Here is a 23,814-nt window from a genome sequence, read left to right on the forward strand (position 1 = left end):
TTGCAGGATCCAAATCTCACATTGGCTCCTGTCAAAAGAGGACTAGGCTAGGATTAGCAGCCAAAGCCAGCAGGGTGTTCCAGAGCTGCCAGGCACAAAGAGGACAGGGCTGAAGCGACTCTGCTTTATTTTAAGTTATATTTGTATGGCTTGCCTCCCAGGCTAGCTGAGCATCTCTTCCTTGTCCCCTTCAGCAGGTGCAGAGCTGCCTGGAAAGCCACCTGGCCAATATAAAGGCTTTATTCCCACGCCTGGCCCTTCCTTAAAGGCAAAACCAGCCCATATCCAAGGCTCTCCCCACCTCCCCTCCTTTCACAGCCTCCCACCAGCCAAGAGACTTGTCACCAGTGCAGGTGACACTAGGTGACAAGTGATAGGACGTGAAGAAGCAGTCTCAAGCTGCACCAGAGGAGTTTAGATCGAACATAAGGAAGATATTTTTTTCATGGAGTGAATGGCTGAACACTGGAAAAGGTTCCAGTGCCCAAGGCAGTGATGAAGACCCAATCCACAGAGGCACTGCACAGCAACAGAGAAGGGGTGAGCACCTGATGATGTGACTTTCAAGCCCCAAGAGATTATTTCCCCCTTGGAAATGCCAATGGATCACTGTCTGGAGGGAGAAATCCATCAGAATTAGGGGATGTTAATTAAATAAATAAATGAAAGTAAAGAGCACCGCACCTTCCCCTTTTGAAATACCCAACAGCTGAGGGCATCCAGAGCAAGGGGAAGACAATATCCAGGACTGAGAGCACTAACCAGCTAACTGATTTCCTAACTCAGAAAGCCACCTGCACCAGCACTTGCCTGCCTTGCCCCATGTCTGGGACCAGTCAAGCTCTGCTCTGCAAACCCTGTATTTATGTCCCCATCTCGTGCGTCACTGCCGCATTCACGCATCCATAAATAAGTATCAAGAGCTGCTCCCAGGCCTGGCAGCTTGGGCCAACATCACTCCATCCAGAGTCGCCAAAAGAAAATGAGCATCCAACCCTCTCTGCCTTCTGGGATGTATCCAAGCCCATCAGGGATGGGACCGGAGCCCTCCCCACAGTTGGTCGATATCATAAGCACATCTACCAGCAAGAGGTGGCACCCCAAGCAAGCCAGCTCAGCTTTCCTATCTACAAAGGTTGCTTAGTTGAACAGCTCCAGCTTATTTCTCACTGGAACGGGAGCAGAGGGCACGGTGCAAGCAGAGCAAACAACACGAACCTCTGCATCCCCTGCATGCAACTCCACCAAGGGATGCTGCAAACGAACAGAGCTCCAACTTCTCAGCAGAGATGCTGGAAGAACGCCCACTGAATCCACCTCCAGGGGGTGCAGAAAGGTGCAGCCCACCTGCCCAAGCAGTGCTGCCCTAGGGGGGGGAGGCATGGGAGGTGTTTGCAGTGCCAGGAGCAGCACCTCGCTTGGCACAGCACCAGCAGTGGTACTTTTCCATCTCCCATGAGGACTAGAGATCTTTGGGAGTATGTCATCTAGATGGGCAGGGCTGCTCATATTTTGGAGCCCTAAGCTAGGAGTTACACCTACGTTCGTTTTTATTTTTGCTTTAGATATCTTCTCTGGTCCAATTATAGATTAATCACATTTTATCTAGCATCCGTTTTCTCCCCCGCCTCCTTCCCCACCCCCATCAGAGAAGGAAAGAAAGAAACAAACGTGTTATTAATTGGCTGCAGTTTTCTGCTGGGTTCTTTGCACACGAGATGAGGGAGGATGGGGAAGGTGGCTGAGGAAGGAGCTGCCAGCAGAAAGCAGGGCAGTTTAAGCCTGATTTTCAAATAAAACACAGTTCACATGATGACATTATCTGAGCACATGCTTGCCAGCCAGCAGCTTTTAAACCCATTGGCTGCCAGCAAGCAAAGTTCTACAAATGTGTGTATCTGGCACGGCCACATGCCACAGGCACGTGTGCCACTCTCTTTGCTTCTTGCTCCTTGCTTGCAGACCTGCATCTCCACCTTCCCAGCTCCTTTTCCCACAGTCCACACAGCACAGCCACTGAACTCAACGCTCGCTGCTTTCTAAGTCCCCAGTACCCAGAACCTCAGCAGACAAATCAGCAATGCTGCCAGAGCACACCAGAGAGCCCATCTGCTCCTCCAGCCCTTCCCCGCTTCCAGGATGCATCACACAAGCAGCAGAAGGGCAGAGGCTCTGCCCTCCCTCCTTACTTGGGGATAAATGCATCCCCAGGGAGGACGAGCAGTGAGCTGCTCTGCTTTGAGCACAGATAGATCACAAAATAGATCACTGGGTCAGGGAGGCTCCAGCAATTTGCCTTCATGGGAACCAAGCTGCAGGAAGCAGGGGTGTACTTACCATCTCGAGGGGTCGGCGGGGTCTGGGTAAAGTAACTATTGGGCTTGTCTGCAATGAAAGAAAACAAGGAGCTATCAGCAATAGCACACACTCCTCCTCCCCCACAGCTTCTCTCCCTGGTGGATTTGGGGCCAGGGAGCACCTGCAGCGAGCAACAGGAGCAGCCCCAGGAGCTTGGTCTCCTGCTGGCACCCCTGAGCATCTCCCTCCCCTGTGCCATCTGCAAATCCCACTGTGTGGTCCATTGCTTAGGACAGGGACAGCACCAGGGGAGGCCAAAAAAACCACCATCAGCCAACCCTCTGTGTCTGGAAAAGCAGCAGAGTTTCACTCAGGAGCAGCCCACAGCAGCAAAGGGGACACATCACCTCCTTACCACCCAAGCATTCCCCCCCTCCATTCCCCCTGCCCTGTTCTGGGCAGTACATCTGAAACGTATTCACACCTTTTACCAGTTGTCTCAGCACTCACACCTGGGGAAGCCTCGCACCCCAAAGCTGGAGGATCCACCTGCCCTCTCAAGGCTTTCCTCCCAGCATCGAGGAGGTCAGAGACACCACAGCACACAGCATGCCTGGAGAAAGGCAAGAGCTGGGACAGGGAGCACCCTGTGCAAGGATGAGGCCACCGAGCAGCCAGCAACACGTGGGTGTGTGCAACGTGCTCAGCCACACCAGGAGCACACCAGCAGCCCAAGCACAGAGAAAGGGCTTCCACCTCTCCCCAGCCTCCTCCTGCTTCTCCTTCCCCTCCCGCACGCCCGGGGGGCACCTACAGTTATTGAGGAAGAGCAGCACAGCAAATCCCAGCGTGGAGGTGGCCAGGAGGATGAGGCAAATGTTGCACGGGATCATGAAGTAGCGCACCACCAAGGAGACCTTGTGCTGGTACAGCCGGTCCCGCTCCAAGGCCCCCGGTGCCATGGGGTACTGGCAAGCCGTCATGCTGGGCTCAAAGTTCAACCCACTGCTGACCCATCCAAGGCAGAGCTGCCACGAGGCTCACACAGCTGCCCTCCGTTCCCCTTTCTTCGGCAGCAGCGAGAGCCCAGTTTTCCCAGAGGTTCCCATCCTCTAGGCGCAGGTTGGTGGCACCTTCAGGACCAAGAGTTTATCTCCACATCTGCCATCATGGGTCTGAGCGTGCTCCGGAGAGACCCCCACAGCCCCGTGCTCAGCAATGCCCCTTCCAGCCAGGGAGATGTCAATCCGTGCGTGCCAGCAGAGTGCAGGCAAAGAAACCACGAGCAAAAGTGTCGAGAGCTCAACTCCTGCCTCCAAGCCCACCGGAACGGTAACAAGTACGTTGGGGGGCCACCACAGCACCCCCACACTCCAGTGCCTGTGAGCAGGGCTGGCAGAGGGGCAGCGGGAAGGGGACCAGCATGGGACCCCGCTCTCAACCTCCACGTCCTCCCAATGGCTCCAGGTTTGTCGCTGCTCCCTCCACGCTCCTCGCACCTCCTGCAGCCGCAGCTCCTCGGGACGAGCGTTCCCACTCCCACACCCCACGGGCAGGGCTCGGGTGGACCCCGGCAGGCTGCAGCTCCTCTCACAGCGACCTCAAATCCAAATCCATCCCCGCTCAGCTGGTGCACAGCTCTCCCCCGCCGCCTCGCCAGCTCTCCGGCACCCTCCCAGCCCTCGGGCCAGCAGCAAGGGGCCACCGCCTGGCTCGTCCCCCTCCACGAGCTGTCACCTCGCCGGCAGGGAGCACGCTGCCAGCTGTCACCTGCGTGGTGGCCGGGGCGGGCCAGCTCCCCTGCTCACTCCGCTGTGACATGCCAGTCCGTCCCAAAGCGGTCCCCGTCCCTCGCCGAGCCGGGCATCAAGAGAACGACGGCGACGCGCTCAGCCCTCATCCACCCGCGTGCGGTCACAGAGGGCTGCGTGGCACCAGACAATAAAATGACAAGGGAAAGGAGGAAAAAAAAAGCCAAGCAACTGCACGTCCCCGCCTGCCCCACGCCCTGAAGTTTCTCCGCCTCGCTCCCGCTCCGGTGTCCCGGTCCCTCCGGAGAGGAACAGCTGCCGACAATAGGGATGAGAGAAGAGGATGAGGAAGGATGCCGGGTCTCGTCCGCTTCGCCCGTGCCCCGTGGTGGGAACGGCTGCAAACAAAGGCAGCGGGCAGTGCTCTGCCCCAATGCTCGAGGAGCACAAAGGCAGCGGGAGCTCAGCTCGGCTCCTCTCCCCTCGTCCCCGCACCGCAGCCACCTGCGAGCATCCCCGCCAGCATCATCCCCGCCGGCATCCCGCTGCTCCCGGCGAGACGGAGCGCGGGGTCCTCCTCGCCCCGTTCCCCCGGGAGAGCACGGGAAGGGGAAAAAAATAATCTCTCTCCTCCGCCTCTTCCCCCCACCCCCTTCGCCTTTTCATTCGTGAACTAAAGATGTTGGGAGAGGCGGGGACTGCACTGTCAAAACTCATTATTCCTCCCCCGGCAGCGCCTCTGCCCGAGCCCCCTCCCCGCTCCGCCTGCCTGGGCCAGGACCCCCAGGAAACCAGAGCAGAGCATGAAAACCAGCAATAAAAACAATACCAAGCGTTTTGAAGGTACGTATTAGAGAAGGGAGCGAGGTATAATCACACCTCCTGGCACGCTTGGAGCTGGGGAGGTAAGGAAGAAACCCGCTCCTGGCCAAAATGCTGCCTATCGGGAGCGGAAAATTCTCCCTAGGCATCACATCCCTGAGCTCCTCTTGGTCAGCACCACACAGCTTGACCGGAGCTTGGCATCCTTCTGCACCTCCCACAATATGCAAGTGCCCAGAGTCTGCAACACAGCAGTGCTCAGCTCGTGGCCTCGCTGCTCCCCTTGGGTCAGGGTCTCATTGACAACCCCTCCCCACCCACCCCAGCATGGCTTGGCTTCCCATAAAGAAGAAAAAAAGATCCCCAAAGCCAAGTGAGGCCATTTGCATCCCCCCTGGTGCATGTTTACACATGCAAATCAGCCTGGCACAGTCCTCCCTTTCTTCTCGGGGCTGCAGGACTCGGTCCCCCCCCTCTACCCCAGCCACTGGGGGCCACTTGTAGGGGCAGCTCTGCAGGAGCTCCCTGTGCACGTCCTGGGGGAGGCAGGCTCCAGCCCATCACACTCCTCAGGAGCACAACGCACACACCTCTGCTCCCTGTGTGAGTATTTCACATGAGGTTTTACAGTCAGACGAGCCACCCACATTGGGAGTATTCTGCATTTGCCAGCTCCACGTGGGTTTTGTTTGTTACCCCAAGCTTTGGGCACCTTGAAGGACCAGACAGAAGAACACAGCAGAGCCACCGTGGTGACAAACCACCCCAAACCCGGCTCACAAGAGCTGCCCAGCTTCAGGCACAGCTGCTGCTCCTCTGTCACGGAGAAGAAAACATTATCTTTGTGCACATCCATCCTCCCCCCCGCCCAGTTCACTAAATGAAAGCATTCGACGCATTAAGGCCTCCGTGTGGTCACCAGCCACTTGAAAGGCTGGTGCTGTTAATGGGTTTATTCCTGGGCTTTCACAGCCAGGATGTCACAGCTGCTGCCAACCACGCAGACGATGGGAAGAAGGGACTGGGTGGGGTGGGGTCCCCAAGTCCACAGCTGCAGATGTGGGCTCCATCTCGGGTCAGTGCATGGCTGTCCATGCACAGTCCCTGGCTAACAGGGCCACGCACATCCCACGGACTGGGGACGCTCACTCACGTGCATCTTTCAGGACCACCAACCTCAACTGGGAACAACCACCACCAGCAAAAACCCATTTCGTTCCCTTTAGCTCCTCATTTCTCCCATCCCAAAGTACCAACCTGAGCCCCAAACGCCGTGATGTTTGGGGGGTGGGACTGACAGCTGTCAATCTGTCCCTCCTCGCAGAGCCCCTGCAGAACCCCCCCCAGCTCCTGCTGCTGCCAGGCTGATTCCCCACCTGGCTCCCTTCTCGCTAATCCTGTTTGGCAGGGAGCTAATTGGGATTTATGTGACAGCACCCAGTGCCTGGAGAGCCATTTCGCTCTCCCTCCTGGGGAGGAGGAGGAGGAGGGAGCCTGCAGAAGGCGCATACACGTTCTCCCTTCCCCATCCCCTCCTGCAGTTTTACAGGCTAATTACCAGCATTACAGCGAGAGGAGCGGGAGGGGGAGAAAGTGGGGATTTTAATTATTTCATTTAACACTTGGCAGGACCCAGCTCGACTCCTGCTGAGCACTGCCTGGAAATAAAGAGCTTTAAAACCCTGCCAATGGGTGATGGGGGAGCGGGTCACAGCCACTCTCGGAGCTGGCCGTGTGCACGTCCCGTCCATGCACACCCTGCATGAAGGGAAAAACCTGCTCCTCTGCTCTCCCAAAGGCACAGCTTGGGGCCTGCACCTCTTCCACCTCATCCCACTGTGCAGCAGTGAATGGGTTTTACGATGTCTCTGCCACAACCTCTGGATTAAAAACAGATAAATAAAAGCGATGCTTTAAGACAAGGGCTGCACGCAGCAATCCGTGCGCTGCTATAAGGACGAGGCTGCTGCCCCAAAGTGGTCACACAGCAAAGCAAAATCAATCCAGGGAGGAAGGTGGTGCAGTTTGATGCTAAATCCCTGCAGATGTCCACTGCTGTGCCCAGGGAGCTGTGGCAGCCCCAGGTCACACTGCTGTCCCTCTGCTCATGGGGCTGCCAGGACAATTCCCTGCTGCAGGACAAGGGCTGCAGAGCAGGGCTGAAGCCAGCTGATGAGACAGACCCTCAAAAGCTCATCCCCCTCTCAGCATTCCCATTACCCCAGGTACGCAATCCTCCTGCCCTAACCCTAACACGGGACAAAGATCCAGAAGCTCACCCCAAAACCAGTGCCATTCACACCCATCCAACAGCCCCGACACAGCGCACCGTGTCCCAGCCCGCTCCTCCTGCAGTCTCACACTGCCATCTGCTGCTCTCACTGCAAACTTTCGGATGTGAGGAGCTCCAGCCAAGCTGGGAACACTGCACTGGGACCAGGGGTGAGTGCAGCATGGAGGGGATCAGAGAACTGAAGTACCATGAAGGTTGGTAAAGACCTCTAAGATAACCTGTCCCCATCATGCCCACTAACCACGTCCCTCAGCTCAGCAATGCAGCCTGTCCAGGTCCCTCTGAAGGGCCTTCCTACCCTCAGGCAGATCAACACATCCTCCCATCTCGGTGTCATCAGCAAACTTACCGAGGGTGCACTCAATCCCCTCAACCAAACTGTCACAAAGACATTAAACAATCCCCACTACCAACCCCTGGTGACCACAGAGCTGGATGCAACCCCATTCACCACCACTCTCTGATCCAGACAGTTTTTTACCCAACAAAGAGTACACTTGCCCAAGCCATGGGCTGCCAGGATGATCCTTACAGCAACACAAGGCAGCAAGGAGAACCATCAGCTCAGCAACCTCACAGTCCCAACTCGTGGGGAAGTCCATCCTGCCAGTAAGAAGCAGCCACGCGAGCAGAGCTATCAGAGCTGGACTCCACGATCCTTACGGGCCCTTTCCAACTTGGGATGCTCTGAATCCTGCTCAGGAACTTGAAGGGAAAACCTTGGGAAGCACTTTTTCCCCTTGCCACCAGCATCATCTCGCAGCCAAGGAGCAGGACGCCAGCAGGGGATGCTGTCGGCTCAGCTAGCACTGCTCCCAGCTACGCTGCTCCCAGAGAGGCCCAGTATCCAGGCCAGGAGCAAGCAGCTCTCAATAAAACTTTCATACCCCTCCGTTCCCCCTTCAGAGTGTTTTACAGGGAAAGCACATGGCCAAGACAGCCCCAAGCTTACCCCTCCCCCCCCCCCCAAACGGGCACAACGAAGTCTGTACATTGCACATCACGAGGGGCACAGAGAGGAGGGGGAGCACAGCAGAAACACCTTAAAGCAGCTCCACCGTGCACTCACCGTGCTCCATCCCACCCCACATCCCACCCCACCACCACCTGGAGCGATGCTGCTCTCCCTCCCCTCCCCCTCCCCAGGAAGGCGGTGAAGGGCTGAGGATGGAGCAGGACATGAGACAGGCACTAGGTGAGAGGTGGCCTTAGATCACAGTTTGGCTGTCGACTTTGCAAGGACAGTGGCAGTCCAGCTGAGCCCATTGACGTCAGGATGAGAGGATATCAGCAGAGAGAGCAGCCCTGGGGAGGCAGCTCTTCAAACTGTGATCTAAAGGCAATAGCTGCCCCTGAGGTGAGTGCAGCCAGCAGGCCATGGGGATGGGCGTGCTGTCCCCACCTCTGGAAGGGCCCTATTGCTCCAGCACGTCCTGGGAGGATGAAAACTTGATGGAGACTAACCAGTGAGTGTGACAGTGGATGGGAAAAGAAGAAATGGTATTTCTTTTTTTTTTGCATGACACACCACGACTTACCAGCAAGAAGCTTCCTATGTTCTTTAGAAAGCGAGGGGAAGAGAAAAAGGAGAGAACAAGTTAGAACAAGAGAACAGGCAGCTCACCCAGCACTCTCCTGCCCCCAGACCCCTCCTCCAGCTCATCCCAGCTCTAGCAGGGGAACCCCTGGCCCTGCAGCCCCACGTTGCACACAGAAAGCAGACAGAGAAGGTGCCATGCAGCTGTAGCGTCTTCCCATGGGTTGCAGAAGTCCCACATCATCCTGCAGCATGGGAAGATGTCATCTCTGACCAATAACCATCAGCTGTGCAGCACACGATGGCTAACGAAGGTCCTGCAGAGGGCAGTGAGTGCAGCCAAAGACTCAGAAGCCAGCAAGCAGCAGTAGGATTGCCTCATCAGTACTCCAGAATACATTCTGAAACCAAACTCGTGCTTTGGAAACGTGCAGGAGCTCAGCCTGGAGGCTGCCTCAACTCCCCCTGTGCCATCTACCAAGGACCAGCTGCTTCCCATTCACTTTGAGGGAGCACATCCTGCACCACATCCGCCTGATTCCTCCTACCCAAACACATCACCTGGGCATGAAACTACAGGAAACCAGAGCACAAGATGAGGTCCCCTGCCAGGCCTGCATCCCACAAGGATGAAGAGATCTCCCAGTGAGCAACACAACCCTAAAGCTCTGCTTCTCCTTCATTCCAACACCCGACCTGAGGGGCACGGGGGGCTCCCCAACGCAGCGTCAGCATCAGCTCCCACAATGAGCAGCAGGACATGAGTAATGTGACCCCACGAAGAGCCCAAAGAGCTCACCCAGACTATGAGGGGAAATAAGACAAAGTGAGCATTGAGGACTGGAGACGGCCCCATGCCAAGGAAGTGACGTGTAGCCTTCTCCATTGGCAACCGGGAGCCCGCTCAGCTCAGAGCTACTGGGAGATGCAGGGAAGAAAGGAAGAAGGGAAAAACAGCTTAAAAATATCCCAGAGCAGCGTGGTTATTTTGGGATTCTGATTTATTGAAGAAAAGAGGAAAAAAAAAAAAAGACTCAGAAATGAAAGCCAAAGCTGGCTCTGGTGGAGATGAAACATCAGCGCCTGGCTGCTGTGCTCCTTCCCTGACTCCCAATTCAAATGACATGGGTTGTGCCATCCCCAGCACTTGGCAGCTCTCCTGTACTCCTGGACAGCGTGGCCTGGGGCTGCTGGAAGGAATGGACCCTGGAGCATTTGGGATGTGCTGAGCTTAGGCCACAGAGCTATCTGCCTGCTGTACTGCAGGGGATTCAAGTTGGCCATTGTCATCGCCAAGGGAAAGAAGAGTTGACAGCACAGATGGCTGTTGGGTGTTGCACGTCCTGGGGATGCTTCTGTTGAGGAGGGATTTGCCTGAGATCATTGGGAGAAAAAACACGGAAGAGGCACCACTGTGAAGAAACACCACTGTGGCACTGGGATCAGAGGTGCAGGGGTTGCCCTGGGTCTGAATCCCACCCCAAGGCACACGCCTTCCCCTCAGTTAGAACCAAAGTGTGATTGAGACAAGGAGCCTCAGAGCCCAGCCCTCCTTCCAACTCAACAAAATCCACCGTGCTTTGATTTCCCCTTCATCATTTTGAGGTAAAGCAAAGCAGCTGTTAGCATCAAAAGGGGAAAACAAGTTTATTTCACTAGGTATTAAATAAACCAGAAAGAAAGGGAGGGCAGGAGGATCTGTTCCAAGCTCAGGCACTAGGCTCTTGAAACCTTTCCCATGCAGAATGAGCAGGGGAATACACCCCAATTCTGCAGAGGGACAACACCAAGTGCTGATGCTGTGCCCAAACAGCACACACCCAGCATGCAACCATGCCTGGAACAAAGCAGAACCAGTTTCCAAGAGCACTCCAATTCATCTCCTGATGCTCAACCAACACCCATCCCAGAGCACTGCCATGTGTAAGGGAGCTGTTGAATCACGGCCTGAACCACTGATGGATCACCTGAGGTGAGCACTGAGTCCACCTCGGGAGCAGAGGTGAAGGCAATGCACCTGTGTGACCAGAGGGGTGGAGTCTGAATCCACCTCTCCCAGACCCCATTTAAGGGCTGAGCACCACTGGGGAAGGATCTCTTTTTAGAGATTACTCCTTCAGAGTTTCCTACAGTGAGCCTAGGACATGGGTGAGCACTTTGATTGCCTCCTTCCATCACGGTAATCTTTCTAACTATACCATCTGTAAAATATCTCAGCTACAATACTATTTAGCATTATCCGTATCATATACCATACACCATGCCACTGGTGGGTCCCAGGAAGCCACCAACGTGGTGCTGGCTCCCGTGAGCCCACGTTGTGCTGCCTCATTCCCAAGGAAACCAGCCAAGGGTTCCCACGCCACCTTCCCGCTGCTCAGAGCATAAAAGCGACACAGACTTCCTGAAATCCCTCTCTCCCTGACCCTCCCTACTGTTCCTCTGCATCCTGCTCCAAGGCCACACTCTGCAGTGAGATAACAAGGCGCTCTGCTGCCAAAAACAGCAGCCAGAGGGGCCCAGGATCCACACAAATCTGCATGTGAACAAAGACCCGATTTGAATGGTCAGCCAGTGGAGATGGAGCCCTTTCTCTTGGCTTTCCCCCATTGATGTAAGGCCAGCGTGGGATCTCTGGATGAGCTCCAGGGTTGGTACCAAGCCCAAACCCGGCAGTGGATGGGCAGGACAGGTGCCTGGAGAACACCCAGGAGTGTTAATTGTCTCTGCTTGGCACAGGAGATGGGAGTGGCACCTGAGGAGGAGGGCAGCACCTTCTCACCTTCCCCACTGCCGAGTTGGGAAGAACAGTCCCCGACACACAGCCAGAATTGAAACCAGATGTGTAGGAAGTGTCTCATTAGCAGTAATTGCTTTGCAAGGATTTGAGGTTTCCACTTCGTGCCACCACCAAGCACACTTCTCAGAAGCAGCCGTGTGTCGGGCACCGGAGGGAGAGGGGAAAGGAAAAAACACTGAGGGCAGAGCCTCAGCTACACTAACATTTTCATTGAAGCCAGGAGAAGTTTACTCAGTCCAGGCCGGCTGCAGAGGATCGATGCTGCAGCAGATTAGGCTGTAAAAACTCAGCATCTGCAACCCTTCGAGGCCAAATGATTTGGGATGCAGCACCCAGAGAGAAGTGTGGCCCTCTCCTGACCCTCCCTCCTTCCTCACCCCTAACGTGACCCAGGGAACACCTTTCCCCGGTTCAAAGGGGCTGAACGTGCAATGACACAAGGCCAAGGACACCATCCCTGCGTGCTCTCCCATTTCCCCTGTGTGTTCCTCCATCCCAGCGAGGAGACCGAGCTGGGTGCAGGGGGATGCTGCAGGCAGCTCCAGCTGGCTGCCACTGCCCTGTCCCTGCAGTCCTAGTGGGTACACCTGGAGGAGACCCACGCTGCAGGACCACTCTTCCAGCTGCTTTCCACTCTCTGCATCACAAAGGACCTGCAGAGAAACCAACCAGGCATCCCAGTGACAGGGAATCAAAGGAGCTGCGCCTTGTTTTAGGGGAGATGAGCACACCAGACCCTACAAATCTCCCTCCCTCCCTCCTTGGGCTCCTTCCTGGCTCCCTCCCGGCCCCAGCAGAGCTCAGATCTCCGTCTCCAGGGCTGAGACAATAGCTGCTTATGTTCTGAAGCAGCGCAGCTTTCTGGGCCGGCAGCCAGGGCTGGCAGCTCTCAGCAGCGGGGAATAAAAGGCGCATTTGTGCCGCGCAGCCCCTCTGCACCAGTGGGGCACCCCTCAAAGGGAGGAAAGCAAGGCATCAGCCTGCTGGGGAGCAGGCATGGAAAGGCAGACAGATGCCCTGGGCTTAGCGAGAGGAAGAAAGGCAGCAGGGCAGAGAGCTTGTTCCAAGCTGCTTGCTCAGAGATGCTCAGCACCCCCTGCCAAGAGAGCATCAGGAGCTGGGGATGCACTGGGCACCCAGCACAGGATTTAGGGCTACAGCACAGCACCCTGTGCCAGCAGCCAGAGCAGGGGACATCTGCACCAACATCCCCATGCACAGGGACGCCTGCTGGGTGCCACCTGTCCTTGCATTGCACCAACGGGGGGCAATCTCCCCAGTTTGCTGGTGCAGCAGCCAGCTTGCAGCACCCCACGCAGTCCGCCAGGTGCAATACCCCACGGGCTGCAAATGCAGCACTGTGTGCCCCACTGGGCTGTTATCACAGCTCTAGGCAGTACATCATTCATTCTGGTACCCCTCCTCCTCAGCACTGCTGTCAGCAGCACAGCCTGTAAGATGCCAATCAATTAATCTAAAAAATATGTTTATGTATCAAGCTGGTCACTTCTTTTCCCCCTTTCTTGTTATGAAGCTTTAAAGTCGCTTTCCGACTGTCCTGAATAATTGAAGTTAACATGAAAATTTAAAGTCTTTCAAGATGTCATTAAAATTCATTCCCTCTCCCTTTGGAGAATTGTCATTGCCAGAGTCCCACGTCGGGCAGACAGCACACGCGGCCGCCTCCGGTCACAGCATTTAACTCCCTTCTCCCTGGCTAAAGAAAACTCACTTCATTGGAGATGCTGAAATAGCATCCCACCCTGCACCAGAGGACATCTCCCACTGCCTCCTGGACCAGGAGGAGCAAAGCATAGGGACCTGTCCTTCTGCAAGAACACCATCACACAAAGCATCCCTGTGTGCCCCGGCCTCCCCTGCCCCACTTTCAGTCCAAGAACAGAGATAAATGCTGTTCTTACCTAGTAATGAATAATCCAGAAGCCACGGGGGAGAGGGCAGCACATGCAAAAGAAAACAGAGCAAAAGCAGTTGGTGAGAGCAGAGCGAACCCCGTTGCTGGCAGGAGGCTGGAGCACTTCCCTCCCCATTTCCCAGGGAGATGCCCACCACAACCCATGAAAACAACACATCTGGTGGCAGGGAGGCAGGCAGGCCAAGCTGCAAGAGAAAAGGAAGGATCTATCCGCCCAAGAAACCCTCGCAGTGGCATTTAGCCCTGCCAGGACAGAGGGGCAATGCCTCCCACCCTCCTCTTCCTCTGCAAACAGCATCAGTTCTGCTCAGCTCCCTTCTCTCCTCTGCCAGAAGGGATGCAGCCACAATTCCCTGCAGAGGGAAGCAGGGCTGTGGCAAGCATCCCACACTGAGGGCCGGGATCAGGTGGGAGAGCTCAGGAGATCCAAGGGAGGGGGTCAGCCCCACAGCCAGCCCGAGGAGCTGGCATGGGCAGCACTCTCATTTCCTAATGGCATGCTTTAATCTCCTAATTAGGCTGCAGCACCGCTCCCAGCACCGGGTTAAGTCACCTGGATGGCTCAGGAAGCACTGGGAGAGCAGCCAGGGCTGGAAAATCCCAACACCTCCACCACCAGGGTCCCCAGCACACAGCCCTGAGATCACGCCGCTTAAACCAGGGGCAAAAAAAAAAATCACAGCGGGGCACTGTGGGCCTGAGGATGCTGAGAGACACCCAAGCACCACTCAGAGGTAGAAACAAAGGGATTGGGGGGCAGCAGGCTGCAGGAAGAGGGGTGCATGCCATGGCAGGGACAGAGCAGGCACAGCCAAAAGGGCAGCGAGCGCCCGATGGAGCTGCAGCAGGCAGCTGCTGCCACCCGCCCGGGTTGCCAAGGCTGCTGGGCTCTGTATATGCAGCAACAAGCTTTGAAGTCAGGGCAGAGGAATGCATCCCTCCCTGCTCGGCCAAGGCAGGGCACATGGCCACAGCAGTGCCGGGTGAGCTGCAGGCACGGAGCATCCTGCCCTTGGTGCTCCTGCTGTGCCCGAGCCAAGAGCTGTGGGATCACGCAGTGAGGAACCACCGGGTCCTCGGATGGAGCCATCCCCTCCGAGCACATCCTCGCGTTGCTGATGGATGCCATGCACTCCATCTGGATGAACTCTGGTGAATTTTGGGTGTTGATTCGCACGTAGGCAGCTTTCTGCCTGCAAACAATGACTGCTGTGTGCTGACACCCCCGGCGCCGTCGCCGACCATCTGGACGAACTGGGGGCTGCCATGAGCTCAGCAGCAGAGCTGGCATCAGGATGCGGGGTGTGAAGCTGCCACCAGCCCCTGCGAAGCACCCACGGGTTGAAGGTGCAGTCAAAATGGGCTCGCAGAGCCAATTATCCATCCCCTACGGTCATACAGCACCGTGCAGAGCCCACGTCCTCAGCAGGCAGCTCCCAGACTCCCACATTGAGGAACCAGGAGATGCCACACACCACAGACTCATGGCTTCTATGGCACTAATCATAGATTCAGTGACTCCCTGACATCCTCACACAGGACAGCATTCCAATAGCCAGTTTCCAGCTCTGCTCCAGAGCAAAAATTCACCACGCTAACACATAAAACACACCAGATTCAGCGTGAAGGGAAAGCCTTTAATCTGAGGCAGGCTTCAAGCAAGTGCCAGCTCCTTTCAACCCTGTCCTCCTGTAAACATCAGCTGCCACGGGGTCATCGAGCATGCAGGATGGAGCAGGGAGTATGAGTGCATAGGCGTGAAGGAGCTGGACCTTGCTAGGGCAGCAGGAGCCTGGAGCAATACTTTCCCTTATTGTGACAGAGGCAGCAGCCGGGGCTCCCCAGGGGCTGCACTCACTGCTCGGGTTCACAGGGCAGAGCTGCAGCCCACGCTGCTGCTTCCCATCATCCGCCTGCAGGAGAATATGGGATTTCCGGGGGGACTGCTCCAAGGGTTCCCACGCCCGGGCTGGGCATGGCACAGCTTCTCCCACCGTCCTGCCCCACTCCCTCTGTACCTCAATGCAGACACTGCAAGCAGAGCAACCAACTGCATCCCTGCCATCGACGTGCAGATCTGCAGGGTACGTGCAGGAGCACCGCTTGCAGCCCGGCTGCGCTTCCAGCAGCACCGTGCAGCTTAAAAAGAGATTCCCTTGAGCAAAGAAAGTGCAAGTCCAGCTGGCCAGGAGTCTAACAGAGCTGTCTGGGAGGAATTATCAGTCTAGAAAAACAATCCCAGCTTGGGTTTCTTTAGATTCCCTCCTGTTTCGGTGCCTGGGAACTGGGTTCCAGCCAGCACGGCGAGCAAGGTTTCTCATGAGCATGAGGCACATCAGCTGGTGGCAGCCAGCAGAGAGGGACTGCAGCCTCAGAGCTCTGCACATCACTCTGAGCATCAGCAGACCTGCCTGCTGCTGAGCTGTGCAAACACACTTCCACCACGAGAATCCCAGGCTCCCACCAACGGCACTCCCAGCAAAGCAGCACTGCAGGGTGGTGCATCCCAGCACAGCGTCTGAGCTCAGGGTGACACATAAATGCAGCCCCTGGGCTCAGCTCTGATGGGTATTTCCCTATACAAATAGGGTGGGAGAAGCTTTGATGTTCCACTGGGCGGCTCCACACCAAAGATGGACCACAGGAGATAAATGAAATAAACCCAAAACTTCACATCCGGTAGATAAAGAGGGGAAGAATCACATTTCCACGGAGGAGATCACATGTGGTCCACGGAATCACCACGCAGATGATGTTTTCCACTACAGCCCTTTATGGCACCACAGCAGCACATTACAGATGGGTGGGACAGTTTGAAAATGCCATCTGGAAACCAGCACAAATGGCTTCTACAAAGCAGAAGCAACGACAGACCAGCCCAGGGGCTGAAAAAAGCTGGGCAGCAGCAACCACAACACCCAGGGAGCACCCAGGGAGGTGTGTGCCTATCCCAGGGCGAGCACCTGAGCTGCCAAACCACCGAGCTTTGGTCCCAGCAGAGCAGCTCAGTCCCAGGGGATGAGCTGTGAGTGGAGCTGGCATCATGATGCATGCCCCAAGGGCACAGAGCATCCCTTGGCATCCTCCAAGGGAAAACAACCTGGCTGTACTGCTTGCTTCCCCTGAGTAACACAGGGCTTGTTTGAGAGCCCCAGTGCCCAGGGGGTGCTGGGGAACCCCAGCAATGGGGCTGTAAGAACTCTGATGGCATCCCAGCATCTGCCCTCCATGAATAACCACACTGCCCAAGAGCGTATCACGGGAATTAGCTGCACAGGAGCCAGCAACCTCCAGGCACAGAGCAAGAGTGGGTTTGCAGGGCAGACCAGTGCGGCTTCAAGTGGAAAAAAAAAAACCCAAAAAAAACATTTTTTGGATGGGATTAGGAGTTTGACCTCGGCAGGAAGCTGGGGAGCTGTGCACCGCTGTGCCCGGTGCCATCCCACCCATGTGTCAGTGGAAAATAGCTCCAGAAAGAGGTTAAAACCTCCTCACGTGAACCACAAGCTGCGGGGAGAGAGGGAATGGGAACTCTAAACCAGCACCACTGGCACAGCAGGGCTGAATCCTCCACGGCACCACTGCAATCCCGTTTGGGAACCCCCTTCCCTTCCTCGCTGCAAATCCTGAGCACAAGTTCCCACAGGCAGCACAGCAAGGCGTACAGCTGCTCCCCAGCATCCTTCCCCATGCCTTTGTGGAGAGGTGCTGCCCGTGTGGCCCTTCCCCACCCTCGTGGCCCTTCCCCACCCTCTGAGACGTGCTGCAGCAGTGTCCAAGGGATGCATTGCTGGCATTCCAGCCTGGCAGCCACCTGACCACGGGCGCGTGCCACGGCAGGTTGTAAAACAGAGCACACAGAGGAGGAGCTGAGCTTCCCCCCGGGTGCATCCCCCATCCCAGGTTGGGGTCTGGGTGATCCATCTTGCTGCTGCTGCTTTGTCTGCTTGCCAGGACATCCGTGCCCCATAGCTGAGCAGCCTGGGGCATTCTGCAGCTATTGAGAAGAGGGCAAACCCACAGCTGGTGGAGAGGCTCTGATCTCTGGCTTTGCACCACGCTCCTGTCGTGGCAATAGCTCAAGGTACAGCCCGTGCTTCTGCAGGGGAGCGATTGGCAAAGGCAGAGCAGGGCTGGCAGTGCTAAGCTAACCAGGCACACCTGCACGTTTGGTATTTGGCCCTTTTCTCCCCAATCCCTCTGCAGGGATGAAGCCTCCCAGCACCTCTCCGTATCCTTTAACAAAGGGGCTCTCACCCGACCCAATCACTGCCCCTAACACTGGGCAGCACAGGCACAACCGAAAGGGGGAGAAGAAGAAAAAGAAGGGGAAAATAAATGAATAAATAAAAGCAGCTTCTCGGGCAAGTTCATGCAGCACTGCAGCCTGCCCAGCCCCGTGCTGGGGAAGCCACGTGCCCGCCCTGCGAGGAAGAAGCGTGCAGGCACAGGCGGGCGTGCAGCTGCCACACTCCTCACTGCACACCCCAAAAGGATGAGAACGGGGATATCTGCAGCTCTGGTGCCAGAGCCCAGCGTTGTGCCCACCTCCCACCACGCGTGGAGCATGCAAACGTGGGCACTGCTGCTTCATTTCCTCCTGCAAGCCTTAGGGAACGGGGCTGGAAGGCTAAGGTCTGTCTGGGTCGCATCCTGCTGCTCGCAGCAGGAGTGTCAAAGCAGAACAAGGGCTGAGCTCGCCTCCAACACAAGCACACCTCCCCCTGGTCTGAACACCAGCTCTCCCCATACAGCAGACGTTTCCCTCCCCCATCCCAAGCATCCCCCGTGCAGGAATTTGGCACCCAGGATTGGGACTTACCCAAAGGGCACAGGAACACGCCCCGGAGACCGACACAACCTATGGGGAGAGGTCTCTCCCTGGCCAGGGCTACGTCACAGCGTGACAAAGTGTCCCCATGCCATCGCTCACAGGCAGCCTCACTGCCCAGGAATGCAGCTGGTGCTGGGAATAGCGGGGACGGGATGCTCACCTTCATGGGGCTGGAGCTGCTCCCCGGGGCCGAGCCTCCCCGCACCGCTGCCAGGCGCTGCCGCTGATCCCACTTTATCTCTTAGATAAACAGCATCAGTTCAAACAATTTGCTCAGGGATTTTATTGCTGCATAAACAGGCAGCCCAGAGCTACGAGGGAGGCCGCGAGAAGCAGGAGATGGGTACGTTAAGCAGAGGAATAACTCCCCGAGAGCACGGCTGCCCTAAATGCAGCCACTCGCCAAACCCAAACACACAGATCGCTCCCTCGGACCGACCGACACCGTTTGCTCGGGCAACAGCCAAGAACCCAAATTCTGACCCCGTAGCATCAGAAAAGCAACATCCAGCCACCAGCTTGCCCCCAGCGTTCAAGAGTTGGGGGTGAGGTTTCACCCCAAGACCCCCAACGTGAAGGCCACCACCCCACGCTGCCACTGCCCCCCAGCAGCACGGGTCCACAGCAGTGACCCCACATGCTCCTGAGCCCCCATCCCTGCGCTGCTCCCCCCGCACACAGCAGCTTATCCGGGCGTACCTGGCTGAGCTATGAGCGGAATGCCGGCCCTGGCCGCCCGCCCGGGGCTGGGAGAGGATTAAGGTTTATTGAGCAGAAAGGTGCAAGGGGGGTGGGCAACACCCAGGGGACAGCTTTGGGACAGAAGCGTTGCAGGAAGGGGCACAGAAGGATCCGCTCCCCTCGTGCTGCCCTAGGGCAGCTCCCAGAGCTCGCTCTGCCCTCCCAGGATCTGGGAGGGGGAACTTTGCCTTCCTGGGGCAGCACAAAGCTGGCAGCTCCAGAGCACTGATTTAATTTCAGTGCCCACAACCATCCCTGCCAGCTGCTCCCTGAGCCATGCAAATTGAGGCTGTTGACTAAATGGGGGGGGGGGGAAAAAGAGATTGTTCACCTGGGGAAGCACAGTTACCAACACCGAAAGGTAACCCTGGGACACCTCCTGCCAGGCACAGCTCTTGGAAGTGTTTTGACAACACTGGTTGGTAGAAACGCTCCCTGCAGCCCGTGACAAACTGGCTGTGCTGCAGGATTGGCCCAACGGACCGCAACCAGCACACTGCAGGACGAGGAGCTGCAGCTGGTGCAAGCAGGAAGGTGTTCAGGGTGCACATCCCTGCCCCACACACCCATGCTTCCCCTGCAGAGCAGCCACCCCTTGATTTTACAGCAGTATCTGAAGGTCTGAGCTGACTCAAGGCCCCAGAACTTGGATTTTTTCCCCAGAAACAGAGGGAGATAGGGTGCTTCTTGGCCACGGAGAACAGCACTGAAGCCAAGGCAATCACAGCTTGGCAGGCAGATGGAGCTGGCAGGCAGCACCGTGTCCAAACCCAAACCCCCAGTGATGCTGCTCTACAGCCTGGGGTGCATAGTGCTGGGGGGACCGGGATGCTGCAGGACAGCTTGTACCACACCTGAGCATCAGAAGGGATGAGCTGCGTTGTGGGATTGATGCTAGATCTCTAACCATGCTCCGACTGGGAAAAATCAGCTCCTCAGCACCTCTGTTCCCCTTGCTTTAATTGGGTATCACCCACAAATCAACAAGGCCATGGTGCTGCCAGCCCTCTGCTCACTTGATTAGCATCCCCACAAGCCAGAGAGCAGCAGAGAGAAAGAGCACTCAGAGCCCATCAGGACAGCACTGCATCCTCTGGGGAGTGGATTTCACTCCCATCCAGGGAGAAAAAGCAGAATGCAAGCATAGAATAGGTGGGAAGAGGAAACAGGTTCAGGCTGTGCCCACCCCACCATGCTTGTAAGGCTTGCCATGGTCTGTGAGATGAGTGAGCAGGAGCCAGGAGGCTGCAGGACGCACAGGGAGGAAGAATTAGGAGCAAACAGAGGACTTGGTTTTGTAGGCTGTGCTGCAGCCAGACTGAAATGAGACGAATTAAGTATGAATTATCAAAAGCACTCTCAGCCCCGTTTCCTCTGCTAATCAAGGAAAGCAATTCCAGGGGGCTGGAAGTGCAGGAAGGGGAGGCTTGCCCAGCTCCAAGGGGACTGCTTCCAGCTGTAGGGAGCTGCACACCAGTCCAAGTGGCACAGCACTGGGAGCACACAGCCAGGACCCAGCAGAAGGGAGATGTGGGCCACACTGCTGCCCAGACACCCTCAGAGCAATGCAGCAGGACGTGCTCAGAGCGGGGCCGGAGCCTTCCCAGAGCAGTAGCCTCCCACACCAGATTAAAATTCCATAGGAATTTGCTAAACAAATCGACTCCCTCAGCTACTGCCATAAACCCAAGGGATGTTTCGCATTACTACCACGCAGGCAGAGGAGGGGAGCTGCCCCCATCCCTATGGGCATCGTGCTCCATACGTTCCCATCACCAGGACCCAGCTCACCCCACTGACCCCTCACTGCATCCCCGAGGGGCCCCACGGTTTTGCAGCACTGTGTTCTCCCCTCTCTGCTTCCTGGACTCTTACAGCTGCTGGCGAACTTCCTCGCCCCGAGACGGAGGTGTTGATGCTGTTCCCATTATCTTCAATTCAAAACAGAGCCAAGAAGAGAGGAGGGGAAAAGGAAAAAAAAAAAAAAGAAGAAAAAAAAGAGCACAAACCCACACACCGAGCCTCCCAGCTCCCTCCTTGCACAAATAGTGCCAGGGATGGACTGGAAAGAAATAGATTCAGGGTGGGGAAGGGCTGCAATGAAACCAGAGCATGGGAAGTGACCACAGCCCACATCACCTAACACAGAGTCGTGCCAGCAGATCCCCATTGCACGCTGCTTGCAGCCCCTGGAAGGAGCCTGAAAAGAGAATTTTGCATGGGCTGCTTTACAAGAACAAAACGTCTCAGTTCTGCACAGAGCTTAAAAGAAAGGGGAGGCAGAATAGGAGTGAGCAGGAAGATGACGAAGCGGAGTGGGCAGTGTCACTTTGAGAGGTGCTTTCAAAGCAGCCCCGCTCCCGAGCCCAGCAGAAACCTCTGAGCACACAGTAAAGTGGAGGAGAAGTGCAGCAACTGTTGGGTTTGCCACGGACAGAAGAGGGCTGGAAGAGAGGAACAGAATTTCTGTGCAGGATGAGGGGCCCCCATGGACCATGGAGGGATTCCACCCCATAAAGCACTTTGGGGAAAGATGTGTATTGCAAGAATGAAAGGAAAGCAAAAACAAGTTATCCCTGGGTGAAAACACGGGAGAGCTGAGGCTGGATGCAATTCTTCCATGGGAGCAATTAATGGGGTTGCCACAGAGATAAAAAGTTGAGAGAGTTCTGGACCGTCTGTAATAAGAATTTTAACAAGATCTAAGTGACATTTTTAAAGGCATGCAGCATCTGCAGCACACTGCATCTTGAACATGTGCCAGAGCAGCTAGAGCTATTAAGGGCATCTGCATGAAGGGGAGACGGAGGGGTGCACCCACAGACACCACACAGCAGCACTGGGACACCCAGGTGGGATGTGGGACATGCTGAGGGTCACTGCTGGGATAACTCCCACAGGGGGGGGGCTCAGCATCACCACGGACTATCCCACCACGAGGGATGGATCCATCCCAGCTAAAAAGCTCAACAAAACCCCACTTTGTGTACCCTTTCTCACACGTGAGGCACAAGGCAAGGAGTTTCTTGCCCATGTGCTGCCTGGAATGAGGGCTCTGTGCCACCGGTGGGATGTCCTCCTGCAGCCACGTGGGCTGCCTGTACCCAAGGCTATCAGCTTCCACCCCACACTGCGTCACACATGGCTTTTCCCAGGAGGTTCAAGGTCCACCCAGAGCTCCAAACAAAACAATCCTCACTGGGGCAATTGCACCTGGGTTAATGCAAACCGTGCCGCGAGCGAGGCACTATTTAAAAGCAGCCCTGGGTTCTCATTAACCAGGGCCCTAACGCAGCTTTAATCTGCACTTCCTTCCACCCAGACAGCTCAGCGTGGAGTCAGCATCGCCCCTCCCACACCACACACACAAATCTTCATCTTCTCAACGTGGAGCCACGATCAAAGCAATGCACAACATACGACACTGCCTAAACTCCAACCTGAGCCGCGGCCCAGAGGTGCCCTGGTTTGAACTCCCCTTTTTTTAGGCTTTAGGAAAGATTTTGATCTCAAGGATTTTTCCAGGCTGGAGCAACAGGAGATGAAGATTCTCAAAACATTTGTGTTTTTCCGTTCAGCTGCTGCCATTCCTCCAATTCTTTCTGCAAAGGCACTCCAAGGTTTGTTGTTCCGCTCAGAGCAGCGTTGCTTTGAACCCTCCTGTGGGAAGCTGATGGGAAACAAGTCCCAGAGCTAAACTCTCAGCTTGAGAGCTCTGAGATGGTTCCCAGGGTGATGGGAACAGGTTCTCATGGCTGGTTTCACACCTGCCAAGTCAAGAAGAACTTCCACAGATCAAGAGAGGTCATAGGTTTGGGTAGAGCTTGCAGAAAACCAAGCTTATAGAAGGGCTGATCCGTTCTAGGCTGTCTACAGCCAAGCTTCTGGCACCCACACCATGACCAAGACTTGGAGAATGGGTATGACCAGAACAATGGCTTCACTGAGGCACTGAAACACAAGAATTGCTGCATCTCCCCTCGTGCGACCCATCTAGGCCAACCTGAGCCATCATTAGCTCCAGGCTGCCTTGGGCTCATCCCTTCCCAGCACATCGTGTCCCCCACGCATGGCAAGGTGCCCACAGACTCAGCCCTACGCCCATCCCCTGACCACAGCATCTCACAGAGCCATCATCCTTAATTAAAGGAAGCAAAATGTTGGGCCATCTTCAGAGAGAAAGGGATTCCCAGGAGGAATTTCAACCTGTCATCAGGACAGTTTGTCAACATCACAGGGAGGAAGAACAAACCCACCTCTCTCGGCACGGACCGGTCACCTCAGCACACAGCAAGGAGAAAGTTCAAACAAGCCCAGCTCACTTGCACAACAGGTCACAGAACAAATTCTTCCCGGGGTGTTGCATCAGAGGACGCACTATAGACGGACTCATAGCCTGAAGCACCGGTGCTGGGACACCTGTAGGGCTGCAGGGAATGGGCAGCCCCACATCCTACAAGAAGGGCTGAGGGATGCGTCTGCACGATGGGGATGCAACCGGCATCACGTCAACGCAGAGCAACTCAGAGCCTTCCCCCACAGAAGGAGGAAGCAGGCACGGGTCCCAGATAAATTTGGCGTCGAATATTAAGCACTAAGAGGAGAAATCAGATCATTCATCTCCCAGGGGCCTTAAGGGACAGCATCCTTCAGCAGAAATGGGAAGCACCGAGCTCAGCCAGCCCGGCGCGCACACAGTGTGTGCGAAGACAGCGTGCCAAAGAACACAGACAGAGGTGAGGGCAGAATTCTTCCAAAAGTTTGCTCAGGTTTAAGAAAAAAAAAAACAAAAACACAAAAAA

General features: G+C 55.9%; 1 protein-coding gene across 1 annotated transcript in view; it reads right to left on the minus strand.

Annotated features, from left to right (window-relative positions):
• The window catches only part of AGRN (agrin), a 60,125-nt gene that overhangs the window by 30,561 nt on the left and 5,750 nt on the right, over positions 1-23,814 (minus strand). The window contains 2 exon segments of the mRNA XM_065737989.1: positions 2,338-2,385; positions 8,703-8,723. Coding sequence (XP_065594061.1) covers positions 2,338-2,385; positions 8,703-8,723 — 69 coding nt within the window.

The sequence above is a fragment of the Cyrtonyx montezumae genome, unplaced genomic scaffold (assembly GCF_038088225.1).
Source record: "Cyrtonyx montezumae isolate F1298 unplaced genomic scaffold, pur_monq_1.0 scaffold_21, whole genome shotgun sequence".
Lineage (NCBI taxonomy): Eukaryota > Metazoa > Chordata > Aves > Galliformes > Odontophoridae > Cyrtonyx > Cyrtonyx montezumae.